Below are 17639 nucleotides of genomic sequence, written 5' to 3' on the forward strand. Positions count from 1 at the left end.
GCTAACGCGCCTTCACTACGCCCGGAACCAACGGCAATTATATATTACCATACGCGGGAAAGGGCGGACTTAATTCGCATCGAGTTCGTACAGTCCGAATTCTCTCTTGTCGACGCGTTCGTACGCCGGGAACTGCGTGCTGGATACACCTCTCGGTTGCGAGACGACGCCAGTCGCGAAACCGCTAACGTGTGCTCGCGAGTTTTCTTCGGTAATCGAACACGTGGATCGGGTCGAGCTTCCTCCTCGGCGAGCTTCCTCCGCGATCGTGAGAAGTCCGGACGGCGTGGTGCAGTCGCGCCAAATTTTCAAGCTCCCGAAAAATCGTCGATTATTATTCTTCTCCTCCTCGTCGATGCGGCCGGCGAGCGCTCTGCTGCCTCTCGCGTAAAATTCCGCGCTCTCGATAAACGTTCTCACGGGACTGTCGTTCCTGGCGCCGGGTTTGCCGCGGGCGATAGTATTACGGATGCTATTGACGTTGCTAAACTGTCGTTTGTCGGGTGGTGGCGAGACGCCGCACCCAAGCACACGCATCCTACCTAAGCACGAGCCACAGTTGCGAACTTTTCGATTTCGTATCTCCTCTCTTGTATTTCCTCTCTCTCTCTCTCTTTCTCTCTTTCTCTCTTTCTCTCTCGTGTGTCACCACGGTTCTCTCTCTTTCTCTCTCTTGCGATTCTCCCCCGTACACACACGCACACACGTACACGCAGATAGCCACACGAGCCCCTTCTTCGTGCTTCTTCTCAACTACCTCACGCTCGCTTTTTCTTTCTCCTACTTTCACCCTTTCTCGATATATCGTCTATATTTTCTTCCTCGAGTATCTTCGGAGGAGGACGTTTCTCTTTCCCCTAGTTTCAGCTTTTTTTTTGCAAATCTTTCCTCTCTTTCTCGCCTGTTTTATTCAACAATTTTCGATCTTCTTCGTTTCTACTTCTTTTTTTCCTTTCCGTTTTCTTTTTTCTTTTTTTTTTTTTTATCAATGATTCGCACTCTTATTTCTTTTTTTTTGCCGCGTAATTTCGAGACCGTCTTTGTTTCCACATCGACGAGTATACGTTGACGGATGTGGATGAACCGACAACAGCAGTAACGACTCGTTTCCTTCCTGACTTTCCTGTGCCCGATCGGAAGACGCCAGGCCTCGGACTACGTCGGCACCGAACCACGAACCCAGGCTGCGTCGCCGTCGGCGTCAGCGTCGGCGTAAAAAGCGAGCAGCGTCGCGCAAGCTCGATGTCGGAGTGCAGTCCGTTTTGTCTATATAGTAAAGAACGAGAAGAAAATACAAATAAGAGAACAAATAGATACTAGATAACGCGGGTGAAACGCCGCAAAAAACAAGAAATATAATAGAAAGCAAAAGGTTCACAGCGTCAAAATTTATATTTCGAAATCAATATCACGCACTCACGTTGTACGCACACGCGTATTTTTTTTTTTTTTTTCCTAACAATTTACGTATCTATCTTTAATTTCGTGTGTGTGAAAAATTCGTCGACTTAACAAATGCTATAAAAATAAAAAAAAAAACCAAGAAGCGACGATTCACGGCGAGAGGATAAAAACGCGAAGTTGTGAGAGAAAAATTTAAACAAAAACAAGAAGAATAAAATGATCTTTCGATTGCATTATTTTGTTTATATAAAAGTATCAACACACGGAGTGAGGATAAAGATGCGATAATCCCGTACGCGTATTTTTGGATTTCCGCGTAGGAAATCGGACCTCGAAAATTTTGCACGTACTTGTTTACTAAGCAGCGATCGCGTTACAGACAAAAGGATGTAATCTCTAACAGCTATTTTTGTAGAACAATAAAAAAAAATTCAACACATCGTCCGTTGACTTATTGGAATCCTATTTCCGTCTCCCGGTACTCGCCAATTTGTTATTTTGATTTTTGTAACAATAGCACTCGAAATATAAACTTAAACAAATTTAAAGAACGAATTGAAGAGATAACTGAGACGTTCGGTAAATCTGAACTTTGAGAAAGAGTCAACAGTGAAGAGTGCCATCGCGTCAAATAAAAACCAAAGTTTTGAAACTTGTTACCTGCGTTGGAGAAGATTCAAGTTTTAATTTTTTTTTTTTTTTTAAGAAAAAGACGAAAATGACGGGAAGAGCGTGTCGGTGCGGGAACGTCTGCGGGTTGATGTGTTGAAGATGAAAAAGTGACACGTGCACGGTCTTGCAGTTGGGAAACTCACGAATCACCACGGACGATTGGCGGCGAACTGATCGGAACGCTTTTCTGTCCAAAGAAATGGCCACGGAGCCATCATGAATGCGGCTAACTTCGCAATTCACGGAAGCGTCCGTTAATGTCGCGACGTTGGTCAGGTTGCAGCCTACGAAGGCGCTGCCAACTTTTACGTCGTCGTATCAGAAAATGCAATGCATTCGCGATTATGCAATCTCCGTGTTGTGACAAACGGATAATAAATTCAAAACTATATATGTGTATGAATGTAGAATTAGAAATTATTATCGGTGTCAACAGTAAATCTCAACTCTCGCTTTTATAACATGTTTACGACATAAAAAAATACAAATTTTTAGAAAAGTAAACAGAGCGTATTTGTTTTTTTTATTGAATTATCTAATATTGTATTACACGTAAAGTTTTTATGACTCAAACTTTGAGGAGGAACGAATTTTGCACTAAAACTTTCATGTTTCGTGCGCAATACATCTAATATACGAATGTGTTTTTGTTTTTCAAGTAGAGAATGTAGAAAAGATGGATTATATAAAACTTTGTAAAACATGTATAAATTCGGAAGGTACAAACGCTCAATCAAGTCGGTGTTTTTTTTTTTCACAATAGAAACTTTAGCTAACGATTATATAAATTCGATACGTAATCATGTAATACTGTGATCGAGAAATTATGTAATCAGCAACAGGGATATCAGTTATAGAGGTTTTATATGTGTATATCGATTTTAATCTCAGTTTTTTAACAATATAATTAAATCGTTCCGTGTCAAATGCTCTGATATTAAAAAAAAAAAATTTCCGTACTCAAAACATCAGGACAGAATAAATATTTCATTTTCTTCTACTGTTTTAAACATTATGTTTCACTGTGTGCAAACATATAAAATTCAGTTTCAACAAAAATTGCGCAATATTTTCTCTCTTATAAATATTGCTTGAATTCTTATCAAGTCTCTTTTTCGTATCATCTTATCCTTATTTAACACGGAACGATTTAACGGGTCGTGTGGGCAAGGACACATATATCATTGGATATTTTATAAAAATGTTTTTCCTAATTTTTTTTTTTTTTTTTTTGGTGGTTTTAAAGATTATCAACGATGGTACAATGACACACCAAATAAACAATTCGCTATATGCCCTGCACTCCTCTAATCGTTGATCATCGGGAATAGTACGTGGTGAATGCACTAAAACTGAAATTTAACATGTCAGGTAAACAATACCGTTTGCGGTAAAGACACTTGCAAATGTGGTAGTTTGATATTTACCCTCTTTAAAAACTCCTCCGCACAAATGCGAGCTCTGGCATTAACCGACAACTTCATTTCACTGATTTCTCTATCGATCTCCTCCATAAAGTGAATAACAAAATCTACTATCTTGTGTTTGTACATTTGCTCAACATGAATATTAGTGATTAAAAAGCTAATGTCGTAGCCCTGAAATTGAATATTTTTGAAACCACATAATTATTAAGGAGATTATATTTGCAATAAGGTAATAAATCAATTATCACTTGCCTCTACTGGCTTTCTTCTAAGTATCATAAAATGTTCGGCTCTCATTGTCATGAATCTTGTGAAATTGTGACAAAGAATCTTTTCCAGATCGTCCGCCTGTTTGACAGCAATGCTTATCCTCATACTGTTAATGCTAGATTCAATCAGGACCTTCTCCTTATCATTTCTACTTATCTGGATAGGTGTTAGCAGCAATTCTTTGCTCGCTCTTACTTCTACTTCAGGTTTGTTGTGTCTTTCTACAATTTGGGAGGAAAAATTCTCCAGACACATGGCAGCTGTGAGCGTACGCCTGACTGCTGTCAGATAGGGTTTCAGCGTTCCCGACTGCAAAACAAACACAAACAAGAGACACGTTTAGAAACACGTTGCCTTGCACATTAATCTCAGGAAATAATTGCTGCAACAAAATCCGAGACGATTCAAACGTCAAAAATTAGCGCGAACAAGCTGTACTGTATAAAAGCTGTACGTTTTGCGAGTTGATCAGCGAAACTTGAACTCGACTTACCATGATTGCGTGCGAAAGATAAACTCACAAAGTTTGATACAACATTCGCATTCGTACGGACTGTCGATCGGCTGTCAAAAGCCAAAGCTTTCTCCTCGCTCTACTCTCGATTCGGCTTGGACACACGGAGAAAAATTAAAACACAATTCATTACACACGCCTGCAGAATTCCGCTCCAGTTTTTCGGACTGTTGTTCTCGTTACGTGCTTGCGTGTTTTTCCAGTCGACGTCAATTCGAGCGAATTCAACTAGCGTGGTGACCCACCGCAGTTGAATTCCGTTGAATTCTCGACTGATAAAGCCGGTCACCGTGTAAATCCTCCATTAGGGCGTGTATTATATACGTCATTAAATTACCAATGAACATACAGGAAATTGACAAGTTTCTCTGATCTCCGATAGGATTCCAATGTTTGCTAGGAACTTTGATTCTCGCATCGGAGAGAAGCTCGAGCAATCAGAGCGAAGTTCACCAATGACGTGAAATTGGTTTTCCTTATTCCGATTGGTTGAATTTCAACTCGAATCTCAATCGATGTGAGTTTCTGAACGCACCGATTCAGTCAAAGAGTTCTGAGACGGAGAATCGACCGATCTCGCGAATCGGTCAATAGACCGGATTATTCGAATGTGTGAAAAATTATTATGACTCGTCGATCTTAAGCTCGCGTTAAACAATCGAGTTGCGAACTCGGTCGCGATTGACGACCGGGATTGACTGCTTCGATCCGATTGGCCGATCTGCAAACGCCATCTGCAATTCGCGGTATACGGGGCTTTGGTGCGTTCCTCAAACCTCACCGCTGGGCAACTCCATTGTGTTCCCATGCAACAGCACAACACATTACTAGAAAAATCGAAACGTCCATATTGGATATCGAGCTTTGTTTGAAGCAGCAACTTCACGTCGTTGTCGTGTTTCACCCCTTTCGTTCGCTCCGTAGTCCCGTATGCTTTTCTCTCCTATCGAGACGCGAATCATCTTTTTCCCGTAAAACCGATCGAACAGCACGATTGGCAACGCACAGGAGCCATTTTCGGGGTGAGTATCAGAGATAAAACTTTTCGACGAAAATTGCCGTGCGATCGCGAAAAACCGTCCCGCCGTTACGCGCTTTTAATCTGCTTTTTGTCCTGTTTGCGTACGTGTGTATGTTGATTTGCGCTTCTCGATTGAATAACGTGCGAACTCGCGTGAAAAATCGTTGCTTCGCTTTCGAAGAAGCCTCGATATTTTTACCGAGGCTCGAAACTCGCCACCACGTAGCCTCGTGTTGTCCTGTCGAAAAACGTTTTGTGAGTTATCGGTGTGCGATCAGGTGAAATGAGGAAACGGGTACGTACATCGCTTTCGGCTGATAACACGCTTGTAGGTCACATCAAACTGGAAACGGTAGTGTTCGACTCGACGATCGAATTTGTACGCGTAAAACGCGAATTTTGTGTGTATTTTTTTTTCTCTCTCTCTTTTATTACTTCGATGTCTTCGGGTCTTGTTGTCATGTCGATGTGAACACGCAATAATTATCGAATCGCTATGACGGAACGCCAGAAAGTTTTCGTTCCACGTCAATCCTGCGTGTGTAATGTTGTGAAATCATTGATTAGGATGCACCACTAAATCCGGATTACAATACCGTTGACTCATTAGAGATGGAAATGAAGTCGTAGGTTAGAATTGCGCAACACATCGAAACACACAAAGTTTCTTGCACAACAATGATCCGCGATATAAAATGTTTTAACAACGAATGTTCTTAAAAAAAAATAAAAAAAAAAGTAGAGCTCTTGTTGCGAAGCATGACGTGACATAACCGAAGGACAATACTGAATTGAATTGTGTTTTTGTGCCGTGTTGTGTACACGCGAGTAAAGGAAAAACAGAAGTAATTTTGTGAATTCTTTGCACGACGCGTATTGCGGGATATAATATTGTAAATTAATAAATTAGCGACACTTATAAAGTGTTAAAAATTTATTAAACACGCTATTTCACGCTTTATGATAGTGCGTTTGTCGCGTGGTAAGGTAAAACGTTGAAGCTATATTTAAATTTATGTTGGAAGTATTGATTATTGATGAGATAATTAATTCATGTGAATTCATGTACTTTTATGTGATATTTCAGTACTTTTGCTTTTGTTACGCAGGTGTGAGATCGAACTTGTTAAACTTCAACAGATTGAAAAACAATCGTGTCCTTGTTTCTCTGTTAGATTTGTGTGTGTGTGCGTGTGTGTGTGGCGCGCGCGCGCATACGAGATATCACACTTGTGTAATCTTGTAAAAATTAATAGATAATCGCGATGACAGTTGCAGCATCACGTGTCAATGCGCGTTTGCTCTTGAACGAATTATATTTTATCATTTGATTTAACTTCAAATCTCCCGAGGACTACACTCGCAAAACAATTGAACGCGCGAGGACACGCTTTTGCGACACACACACACACGACGCGAAATCCTTTTCTTCCGATACGTTTGTGTATACTCGCGATCCAAATATGTAAAACTGACGTCACATTTCCCTGTAAGAGCATAAGGACGCCCACTGAATTTGCTGCTTCCTTCTCACATTTGTCCTTTTCACAAGTGCGTGTCCGTCTTTCGGATATTCCGGCGAATATTTACTTCAATATTTTTGAGGACCGTTTTCCCTTTCCGACGACGATCATGTGTTGCCGCAAGTTTGATCGATTAGAAAGTTTTCGCATATAGACCCGATTAATTCCGCGCCAGGTTCCGTGGTGTTCCCACACTCGAAGTACTTGAATTGCGTCGCGAGAAATTTTGCGCGGTAACGGCGAACCTGTGTGTTTATTTAGAAAAAAAAAAAAAAAAAACGATACGAGATAAATCGAGATAAATGAAAACGAGAAATTTGTCATGTTGTTGCGTGTGTAAGCGGGATTACGTAGTTGTGTGTCACCCACGTCGCGAAACGAACACGTTCATGCTCTTTGTATCCGACACGTGGGTAGCGTGTAAGCAGACCCAAAAATCAAATCCAAAAGATGAGTGAGTCACTCGAAGAACTTCGCATTTTGTACGTGTTGTAGATGCATAATCTCGCGTGTATGTAAAATTTATAAAATAAAATTTTATATACGCGCGTACAGACGCACACACATACGTAAGTATCTAATGTAGGCCGTGTCGGGGGGGCGAGCAAGGGTACTTTGGTCGCTGCGCGATTTTTTCTCTCTCTTTCTCTAATGAGAAGGGCGCATGTACATATGCAATTCCATTTGGCTCGGATCCAATTATCGAAAGCAAAAGTAGTATCGAGGATTAGTTGAAGTAGCGCGAGACGCGTTGTGTCGTCGGCGTGGGACAAAGTGGGCGCGTGAGTTAGCGATGCGCACTTGGTCGTCGGTTTTTCGCTCGATTTAATTCGCGCGAGGTAATTAGTGCCAGTGGGCGATACGTGAAAAATTGGGTAGGTGTGAAATCACGGAGAGAGAGAGAGAGAGGGTTTCACTCTCCTCTCTTCGGAGAGAACAGCAACGACTCAATATCGCGATGACCTCCACACCTCCGTGTTTCTAACTATTTTTGATAGTGAACTTGGCTAACTTTAGCAATTTCGTTGGTGGTCAAAAGTCTTCGAACCGCTCCCCAGTGTTTCGTCGCGATCCCATCGTCGCGCATCGTTCGACACAATCGCGTAATATTCGCGTTTCCTCTCCTCTTCGCAAGACGATCGACGTACAAGTTGCGATAACAAGTTGTGATAACGCGGCGGCAGTAACGTCTGCGCGCGATCTCTCGCCTGCGGGCGATTTGAATTTTTTTAACGCCGTATATCGGCCGGTCCGATGTGTTATGTAGAAATTGTCGAAAATATATCGCTGTCGCGCGTCACCGTAGCGCGAGAACCGCGCGCGGATTCAAGGAAATCATGACGATATTTAATAATATCGATGTCGGATTTTCGTACGTCTCTTTGCGACGGTGTAATAAAATTAGAGTTTGAATTCGATCGATCTCTCAATGACAGCTGACAACTGATATTCGCATTGTGTGTGTTCGACAGGTGGTTTCCTAAATTTTGATTCACACGAACGTGCCAAACGATGGTCGATTACTACAAAATCCTCGAGATACAGCGGAACGCCACGAACGGTGATGTCAAAAAAGCGTAAGTGTATCAAAATTTGTTACAGTTTATTTAATAATTCCTTGGAGTTTAGAAAAAAAAAATCATTTGCGAGGCAAATCTTGTTTTAACATTTTGTTTTTTTAACAAGTCAACGATGTTTATTCACGTCTGTTTCACAGATATAGAAAGTTAGCGCTGAAATGGCACCCAGACAAAAATCCGGAGAATTTGGAGGAGGCGAATAAACGATTTAAGGAAATATCAGAAGCTTACGAAGTGTTGATTGATGGTAAGTGCGCATTGAAATAAAAATAAAAATAATAATAATCTGATCAAGGAGAACGCTGCAAGAGAGATTCTCACACATAACCGAGAAATTATTCTTTAGCCGTGAAATCATTACTTGCTTGTTTTGAATATTTAATTATTTAATTAGTCTGTAAGAAAAAGAGTATTTAAACTTTAGGATTGACGTGATTAAGAAGGAGCTATTCTTTTTTTTTTTTTGTTTTTTTTTTTTAATCGAGATTGTTCACATAATAAAGGTGTTTCTTCCGGAAAGGGAGGGAATACAAGAATAGATTGCAGATTGTCAAAAGAGCTCGAGAGAAGTGCGTGATTTGTGCGTGTGTATAGAAAAGAGATCGGGGGCGATATAGAAAATCTTTACAGATGTGAAGAGACGCACTTACGATCAGCGCTTGTATCAGAGGGCGGCGTCGAGACCCGGCCGTGGATTCACCTTCCGGAGTTTCTTTGATTCTCCCTTCCAGCGATACTTCGGTACCATTTGAAATTAAAAATAAAAAAAAAAAAAAAAAAAAGAAAGATAGGATTTGCAGAGTGATCAAAGCATTTTGTGTACTGCAGGTTTTTCTTTTTTTGCTTCAATATTGTGCTAAATACTGCGCGTTTCTTCTTTGCGCCCTTTTGAACAATGAATAAGCGCCATCAAACGAGCGTGAAACGTGACAGAGAAATTGATTAACGTTCGAACGACAATTTCTCCTACTTTGAGCCGCGGAAACATTTAACGGACACAGCCGTTTATAAAAAAGTTATATACATTATAAAAAGTTTAGATACATCTCTTCTCCCACCAGTAAATCTGAACTGTGTAGATATACGCGTGTTTGATTGAAATAGCTTCATCGAATACACACACAACTACCGACGTGCGTAACACATGCAATCATTCATTTATCAGATCTTTTTAATAAAAAAAAAATGACAGTGGAAGGGAGAAACTCGACAAAAGTTTTCCTTTCTAGTGTCCACGCCGAATAACAAGAATGCCGTTGCCGAGTTAACCTTGCCTGCGTTCTATTCTCAGCTACTTAACTGCCAAAGAATTATTAACGCGATCAACAGTTGTATTTTTTTAATGAAAATTCGATCGATTTCTAGCAGATTCGAGTGATGTAAAGCGATATTCAACGAGTTTTCGTATAAAAAAGTTCTTCCTCAGATTTGTTTTTTTTTTTTTTTTTTCATGTCTTATTACCACAATTTATCAGACAATCTTGGACTAACCTTTTTGGCAAGCCTTGCGGTGCCCTCGCTTGTTGGGTTTTGGTTGAATACAATTGAACGGACTATATTTAAAACAAAAGCTACTAAAATAATTGTTGTATTTGGCTATTTTTAGACAAGAAGAGGCGCGTTTATGATCAATTTGGCAAGGATGGTCTTGAAATGAATGGAGGCAAACGCCGCCATGGAGATGATTTCGACCCGCATTTCGCCGGCACGTTCGTATTTAGAGACCCCGAGGAAGTATTTAGGGAATTCTTCGATGGCATGCCGTTCGACGATTTGTTTTCCGGTGAGATATTTGCCGTGAGAGATGAGAAACACGAAAAATTCACGGAAGCGTATGAATCACTCTCCAATTATCGCAATTCTCGCGAATGTTTTTAGTGTTTGGTGGCAGTTCCCGAAGAGACCCCGGAGGAAGACACAGTAACAGTCTAAGCACTTCCATCTTTGGACCGTTTGGATTCGATTATCAATTTCGTAATATTTTACCATTTGATAATGGCGGATTCACCGGAAATTTCACTTCTTTTAACAGCATTGACGGATTTGGCTCCGGTGCGGCTGTAAAACGTACCAGTACCTCAACTCGTTTCATCGACGGAAAGAAAATTACAACCAAAAAGTAAGTTTCTCTTTCTTGTATATTTAACAATATCTACTCTCCAGCGTACACATCTGTTGTCTCATCACTGATTTTCTTTTTTTTGTTGCAGAGTTTATGAAAACGGGAAAGAAACAATATGGTCTTACGAAAACGATGTACTGAAATCGAAGACGGTGAACGGTGTACCGCAATCAATAACGTACAGTTAAAACACATCTCATCATTCGCTCGATCTCTCCTCGGCAAATGAGAAATTCCTGTCGTCACGATTTGAACATCTGAATTGAGTATCTGGTATTCGCGTTGGTTATCCACCCGGAAACAGTTCCTTTCCCTCCTCCGCGCGATCATCACTTTCCACTTTTTTTTTTTTTTCCATTCGTTCGAGAGAAAAGCATAATTCGATTTTGACGCGAAAATTGACAATCGATGATAGGCTCTCTAAGCCCGAGTGATCGGAGCATGGAATTTTATATTAAAAAACAAGAGCGAATGTTTTCAATTTTGTTCATCACGAACATCCGATCCTGCCGTCATCTCTCGTTTGTTTGTGTGTGTGTTAGGTTCGACAGTGCATCGACGAGTGGTCAGGTCTGTGCGAATGTCAGCGATAATACGGTGGATAGCCACAGCGCGAACGCGACCAGCAGTGACTATCTAAAAGCTAGCAGGGTAAAGATGCGTCATCATCCGCTCACGAGTAAGAAGCACGATAGAAGTAAGAAGAAATAAATCGCTCTTGTCAAGTTCCTTATGTATCCAAGTCCACGCAACAACATTATTGTGCTACATTTGACAGAGATTCGATGAGGATATAAATTTTTCATTTTATAACCACCTACTCTACATTATCTATCTACTACTATTACCTGTTCATTGTCTCAGCTCTAATTCATTTATCATTAAAGTCTGGAAAACAAATCTTAATACATTCATAAATTTATCGAGAGGGAGAGGACACACACTCTATCCGAATCAACTATCAATCAAGTTAGCTTGATCCATTTATTGAGCACATCTCACATGCGGAAAAGCACGAAAACTTTGTAATAAAAAAATTTCATTCGAAGAAACATTCAGAGAGCCTTCGGTTTAAACGAAAACGAATGGTGCGCTATCTATGTTATTGTTGAATCATTTAGTTTTGTAAAAACAAAAACATAAAACCAAGTCGTTCTCGAATTTAGTTCGAATTTGAAACAGAAACGATAGCGTGTCGCGCTTATACGCCGAGAGAAAAAAAAACTTGCAAGTAACATCTGCCTCGTCTTTTAGTTATAGAATTATAACCGATGCCGTTTCTTCATTATAACTCAAACCTCGATTAAATGTATCGCTAGGTTACAGAACTGACACAAACTTACGAATTTTTTTCGAAATAATAATAATAAAAAAAAACAAGCAAAAAATTGCCTTATGCATATCTCTCGTATCGGTTGGTAATAGTGTAATTTATTTTCTTGCGTATATATTTTTATTATCGTTGGCTAGCGTTATTTATATATACCAGTTTAAGTTCTAGCTGAATGTACGCTGAAGTGCACCACTGAAACTGTGTTAGAAGAACCGTCTTCAATCGTGTACGTTTCTTTCGTTTCATTAGTTAATTTACATATGTGTATATAAATGATAAGGAAACAATGTTATAGAAAAATACATTATTAATATACACTAATTTCCTTGGAGTGTCAATGTGAAGCTAGTAAAACTGACGTCCCTTTTCCCCAACATTCTTCAAAGATGGAAAATCAATTTGACAATGTCATTAATGCGAGAAGCAATTTTATGTGAACAGTATTAAACGCGCGCGAGCGCAAGTGTGAATACAAGAAGTTTGTAAACAAATGACAAAATTATACAAAACGTAGCTTGTACATATCTACAGTAATAAGACCATGACGTTTGAGCATGTTTTTTTTTTTTAGAATCCAAGCGTTGTACTAAGAAATTTCTAAATAACTGAAAGAGATATTACACACTTAAATTACTTAAAAGTGCACATATAAGCGTAATAATGAACGAACTACTTCGTTCCAATTGAGGCAATTAATGCCTCTGCTTTAGCGATATATTGCTCTTTCGCGGTATCTTGTGACATTCCTTTTTTACCGTTCCAAGCGTCCCATTTCGCTTTGCCTTTGAAGTCGAGCATTCCCGGTCGTTCTGAAAATTTAAAAGAATAAAAGAAAACAATTAAAATGAAGTAGAAGTGCGAATTTACACAAGACCTTTTATAAATTACCTGTGTTGCAGTCGCCAACAGTGGCTTGTTTGTACAAAGCGTACAGTTCAAGCAAGTCCTCGTCTGATGGTTGTGCAGCCAATTCCTTCACAGTTGTAGCTGCCTTGTTAAATCTCTAAAACAACAATTTTTTAATATAAACTAAACTTTATTAGATAAAAACAAAAGAGAAATATGTGCTTATCATATTCATAGATTGTTCAAGTGATAATTTTAGCACAATGTTTATACAATAAACAATTTAGTTTCAAAAATCATGAGATCGTCATTAATCAACATGCTCTCCAATGAGAAAATCATTGGAAAAAACGTGATTGGCGCGAATGTCACTAATTTCACTAGTTGAATTATTCCATTCACTCTAGTAATGTACACTATGTTTAAACCTTAAAACCACACGTACTTCACTTACAAAACACGTCAAGTTATTTAAATTGATTTAAATTTTGATTCTTACTTCGTCCAGTGACATATTAAAAAAATTGATAGAACGAAGCGTTTGGAGGTACGAGCTAACTACAAGGGACCGTACTACGTGCTATCCGCGTAGGGAGTGACAAAAGGTTATGACTCAAATGTTAGCGAACATGGTGATAAGGAATAACGCATACGTGGTCGTAGGCATGGACATACGTGGACTTCTGACCGGCTTGACAGTGCAATTAATTTTTGATGCGATAATTACCGACCTTTCGACCGACCGCTAAAACCAGTCCGTAAGCGATTCGATATTTCTGTTAATTCATTCCTCGTAGCAATGTTGTTATTTTATATTACATGAACAGGTGAAAAAACACGAAATAGCATAAATTTTCTTAGAAAGACCGCTTGAAATATTTAAATTCGTGTGTGCGAAGAGAAAATTACCTGTCAAAATATGACGGACTAATAAAATCGAAAAATATCTAATTGGTGTAAGAAAAATTTGATAAAGGAAAAAGTCAATTCATTGATTTATATTGTTCGGGTGCATGATACAACAATTAAGTCACATTGTCGGATATTGCTTACGCCAAAACCCGAACCGCCATTAAAGCTCGACTAATCAGAGCCAAGTTTACTAAACTTGAGATTGGTTGTTTTTATTCTGATTGGTTCAATATTCAACAAATCGAAACCTAACCTAACCTATTCTGTGGATTAAATATCCTAGTGACAAATATGATATATGACCAATCACAATCGATTATTCTTCTGTGGCTTGTCTGTGATTGATCAATTTCTTACGACTGCATTGTAGAACAACCTTTACACATTCTCTTGGGCCTGGCCGCTCTCAGGCTTCGCTCTGGTCCAGTGTTGCTTCTTTTAATCGCGTGAGGTCTTTGTAATCACCTGGAGTTTTCCGTTATTAAATAGCGGCTTTTGAAAGATCGTCGATTGTGTTGCAATTTGAATTTTACCGTGCAACTTGCAAGAATGGAGGAAATTCAAAAACTGAGATGTGAACATGTGAAAACCAAATCATCGGAGATCAAAAATTTAATGGAATCGCAGATGCAATTCACCAATGAGATTCGAAAAATTCAAGAACAAAAACTTCATGGTAAAAACTTTATATTTTAGAAAAATACGGACTGTACTTTGCAAATATGTGCTGTAGTTGTCGAGCATAAAGAAAAACAGAAAGTAAACATGTAAACAAACGTAGTTTGATAGTGGAGTAAGTTACAAAATGAAGTAAAACTTTTTTATGAATTTTTTCAGAGGATGAGAATACAATGAAGCAGTTAATGATATCATGTCTCCTTCGAAAAAATGCACTCGAAGAAGCAACTAAATCTCTCGAGAAGAAAAATGAAGAATACTTGGAGTTTAAAAATTATCTTGTAAGGAAAACATTGTGGAAAACAGCAATAAATTCCATCCACTTCTCCTTTTTCTATCTGAAATATATTACTAAAAATATATTTTTAATAGGACATGGCAATGGATATACATACGTCAGCAGTAAACGAGAAGAAACAAATGCAGGAAAAACTAAACAATTTGAAATCTAATAAACCAAACTTACAAGATCAAAAATTGCTAGACCAAGGAAGGTGTGTACAGAGTTTACTGTTCTTTTTAGTAATATTTATATATAATGAATTTCTCCATATTTTATTTTCGCATATTGTTTTGTATTTTGTAGAAGTAAATTTAATTATTATAAAACCTTAACACGGATTCATTGGGATTTTGAAGCTATGATAGAGCAGCGTAGCATCGTAGGTTGTATCCTTTTCTTTTGGTTTTATGCAACGTAGTTTAAAGGCAGCATGTTATTTTTGGCACAAAAAATAACATTATGCGCATTTAAACTTTTATTAGAAAATAGAAAATCTTTTTAGAGAAATGAGCATTTGGCATATAGTCCTTAATGTGTATACACATGACAGATATTACAAACGGAGACAACTATATCAAGCATTTTAACTTTAAAACTCAAAAGGCTAATACCAACATAATCAACAAACTCTGGCAGGAAATATTGTTATCCACCAAATATGATGAGGACAATGAAAGTGTTAATGATGAAAATCGCGAACCAAACACATTGCCAAAATAATATAATAAATAATATAAATACCTCTGAGTAAGTAAGTGAATGAGTCAGAGAGAAAGAGAAAGTGAGTGAGCGAACAATACATGTAAATACACACACGCACACATATATAATATACATATAGAAAATTAGATAAGTTTTAGTCATTTCTCTCTTGATTTAAAATTTAAATTATAAGTAAATTGTAAATGTAAATTGTACATTTTAACGTAGCTTTGCATTATTCTTAATCGATTGTAAAATACAAGCTATTTAATTGTGTTTTTTATACAGCAAAAACAATATCCGTGAAGTAAATGAGATCGCTACTGCAAAGCTATATTGAAATGTGGTATAAGTGTAAAACGAAAAGTTGTTAAATAAACTACTTATTCAAACTGACTGAATGTATCAAGTTTGAATAATTTGTCACAAAATGGCTGTGTTGGCACATCTTTTCAAATTTGTTTTTGTATTAAGTGTCAAAATTAAAATACCAGTAAAAAAAAAAGTTTGTTATTTCTGATAATAAGTGTTCTTACTATTTTTGTAATCTTTTATGGTTATTAAAAACTCTGTTGCGCATGAACTTGATTATGCGCATATAAACTTGAAACATATGAAACACGATTGCGTGTCTCTTAATGACGAAACCGACTGAAGACTTTTTATTTTTAAGAAAATTGTACGTAACACTATCACTTGCGAAAGACATGAGATAATATTCCATTAAAATAGACATAAATTAATACAGTTTTTGAAAAGAGAGAAAAGAAAGTCTGCAACTAGAACAAACATAATGACGACTGACAACAAGAAAAAGGAAGAAGCTGATGGAAAAATCGATAATGCAGCAACTGAGTGAGTCGTTGTCCTTGGTTTCGGCGAAATCAAACTTCCGTTACAAGAAAAACAAGAGTAACTAGCTAGCTTTTTCTTTGTGAGAAACATGTATTAACAGTTAGATACACGAGCTGTAGTAAATCTAATAATTGTAGTAAATCTAATAAATAATAAATGTTGTAAATCTAATAATTTTGTTCTCTACTGTTCGGTTCCCTACGCGTTTGTTTCAGGCCTTTAATTAAAAAGCTATGCGCGAAATTCGGATCGCATAATATACAATTTATGTCTATACAACATACACATGGAAAAATCGTATACTTGTATTTGAGCACTAGAAAGTGAGATCAAGTGAAAAAAAAAGTCAAGACTAATTAAACGTCTGTAATGTAAAAAAAAAAAAAAAAAAAAACAGGAAATATGTGTGTCGCGGAATATCGCGAATAATCAATATCGCAAAAAGAATGAAGAGCCCGATGTTGTTTGTTCGATCGCATGTTGCCGTGGTTTGGTTCTCCGATCTTGCTTTCACGATGAATAGAAATGAAGGAATAAGACCATTGCGATTGTTTTGTCCTCGACCATATCGGCGTGTTGCTCCGTCACGCCGTGTCGTATTGCAGTATTTTTACCCTTGACAACCTGACTGACTATTCTCTCTCTCTTTCTCTCTCTCTCTCTCTCTCTCTCTCGCAATGCACATTCATTAACGCATCCTGAATTTTAGAATACAGCTACTAATCAAATATCGCCTGGCAAAGGTAACAATTAGTGTCTCTTCTCCCGCGTCTACAGGTCTACGCGATTCATTGTTTTTTTTTTTCTCTTTTGTTTTCAGCGACACGTCATCGAGAGTATCGCAAAATAGATCTATTGATCGGTGAAAGAGACAAGATCGAAGAGCGTTCCCGTCCGAGCGTATTATTCATGCATGCGTATTGCCGTTGACGACACGACATCATAATGCGCGCGATGTGACACAATATATGAAACGTAACATACACCAAGGCGTACCCTAATACAGACGGGATGAAACGCGGTACAAGACGTGAATTCCATAACGTAACACGTGGCGTATGCGCCGAGGCGGTGTGTGTGTGTGTGGGTCGCAATTTCCTGCTCTTTCTACTATATTTTCTAAAAAACGCGTTCTCATCTCAATGGAGTTCGCTCTTGAGAAAAAAAGAACAAAATGCTTTTCCTAGTTCATTGCTCTGTGAAAAAAAAACCTGAAATGATCTCTCGTAAAGGACGCACACAAGAAGTAACATCCAAGACGAGGAAGACCTTTAAAAAATATACCTGACACACATTCGTGTTCTAATGCAATTATTTTAATCTTTAACACTCTCTACACTCTTTGCGCGTCAGTTAATTTGAAGTGTATACGTGATATGTGATCGCGCGTATGTATAAAACGTAAAAAATAATTGCAGAGCAAAGTAACAATTTTTTTTATCGCATATATATATACAGGGTGTTTCAGAACTATGGGATCAAACTTCTAGGGGTTAT

At 38.2% G+C, this 17639-nt stretch overlaps 5 protein-coding genes across 10 annotated transcripts; 2 read left to right on the forward strand and 3 right to left on the reverse strand.

Annotated features, from left to right (window-relative positions):
- Positions 1-6: 6 nt before the first annotated feature.
- On the reverse strand, positions 7-933 carry LOC109864229. The gene has a single exon (XM_020445245.1). It carries the CDS (start codon positions 535-537, stop codon positions 70-72), a length of 468 nt encoding a protein of 155 aa, XP_020300834.1. The 5' UTR covers positions 538-933; the 3' UTR covers positions 7-69.
- A 1645-nt stretch (positions 934-2578) lies between these two features.
- Positions 2579-4612, reverse strand: LOC109864190 (actin-related protein 2/3 complex subunit 4). The gene is made up of 4 exons (XM_020445168.1): positions 4267-4612; positions 3756-4082; positions 3504-3674; positions 2579-3428 (listed from the first exon to the last, which is right to left on the reverse strand). The coding sequence occupies exons 1-4, from the start codon at positions 4267-4269 to the stop codon at positions 3423-3425; spliced, it is 507 nt and encodes a 168-aa protein (XP_020300757.1). The 5' UTR covers positions 4270-4612; the 3' UTR covers positions 2579-3422.
- A 504-nt stretch (positions 4613-5116) lies between these two features.
- LOC109864188 (dnaJ homolog subfamily B member 6-like) lies at positions 5117-12484 on the forward strand. 6 transcript variants are annotated; one of them, XM_020445160.1, is made up of 8 exons: positions 5117-5309; positions 8304-8408; positions 8549-8658; positions 9042-9152; positions 10018-10194; positions 10290-10530; positions 10622-10711; positions 11076-12484. In XM_020445160.1, the coding sequence occupies exons 2-8, from the start codon at positions 8344-8346 to the stop codon at positions 11242-11244; spliced, it is 963 nt and encodes a 320-aa protein (XP_020300749.1). In that variant the 5' UTR covers positions 5117-5309; positions 8304-8343; the 3' UTR covers positions 11245-12484. The 6 variants fall into 6 exon arrangements, with proteins under 6 accessions (XP_020300749.1, XP_020300755.1, XP_020300751.1 ...); XM_020445162.1 differs by lacking the exon at positions 5117-5309 and adding an exon at positions 5420-5603; XM_020445165.1 differs by lacking the exon at positions 5117-5309 and adding an exon at positions 7185-7400.
- On the reverse strand, positions 12277-13317 carry LOC109864191 (acyl-CoA-binding protein-like). The gene is made up of 3 exons (XM_020445169.1): positions 13212-13317; positions 12755-12869; positions 12277-12675 (listed from the first exon to the last, which is right to left on the reverse strand). Exons 1-3 carry the CDS (start codon positions 13224-13226, stop codon positions 12536-12538), a joined length of 270 nt encoding a protein of 89 aa, XP_020300758.1. The 5' UTR covers positions 13227-13317; the 3' UTR covers positions 12277-12535.
- A 70-nt stretch (positions 13318-13387) lies between these two features.
- On the forward strand, positions 13388-15683 carry LOC109864189. The gene is made up of 6 exons (XM_020445167.1): positions 13388-13470; positions 13995-14300; positions 14462-14583; positions 14675-14796; positions 14889-14971; positions 15136-15683. The coding sequence occupies exons 2-6, from the start codon at positions 14174-14176 to the stop codon at positions 15303-15305; spliced, it is 624 nt and encodes a 207-aa protein (XP_020300756.1). The 5' UTR covers positions 13388-13470; positions 13995-14173; the 3' UTR covers positions 15306-15683.
- Positions 15684-17639: the final 1956 nt, after the last annotated feature.

Source organism: Pseudomyrmex gracilis, unplaced genomic scaffold (genome assembly GCF_002006095.1).
Source record: "Pseudomyrmex gracilis isolate BER0280 unplaced genomic scaffold, ASM200609v1 scaffold_18, whole genome shotgun sequence".
In the NCBI taxonomy this organism is placed as follows: Eukaryota; Metazoa; Arthropoda; class Insecta; order Hymenoptera; family Formicidae; genus Pseudomyrmex; species Pseudomyrmex gracilis.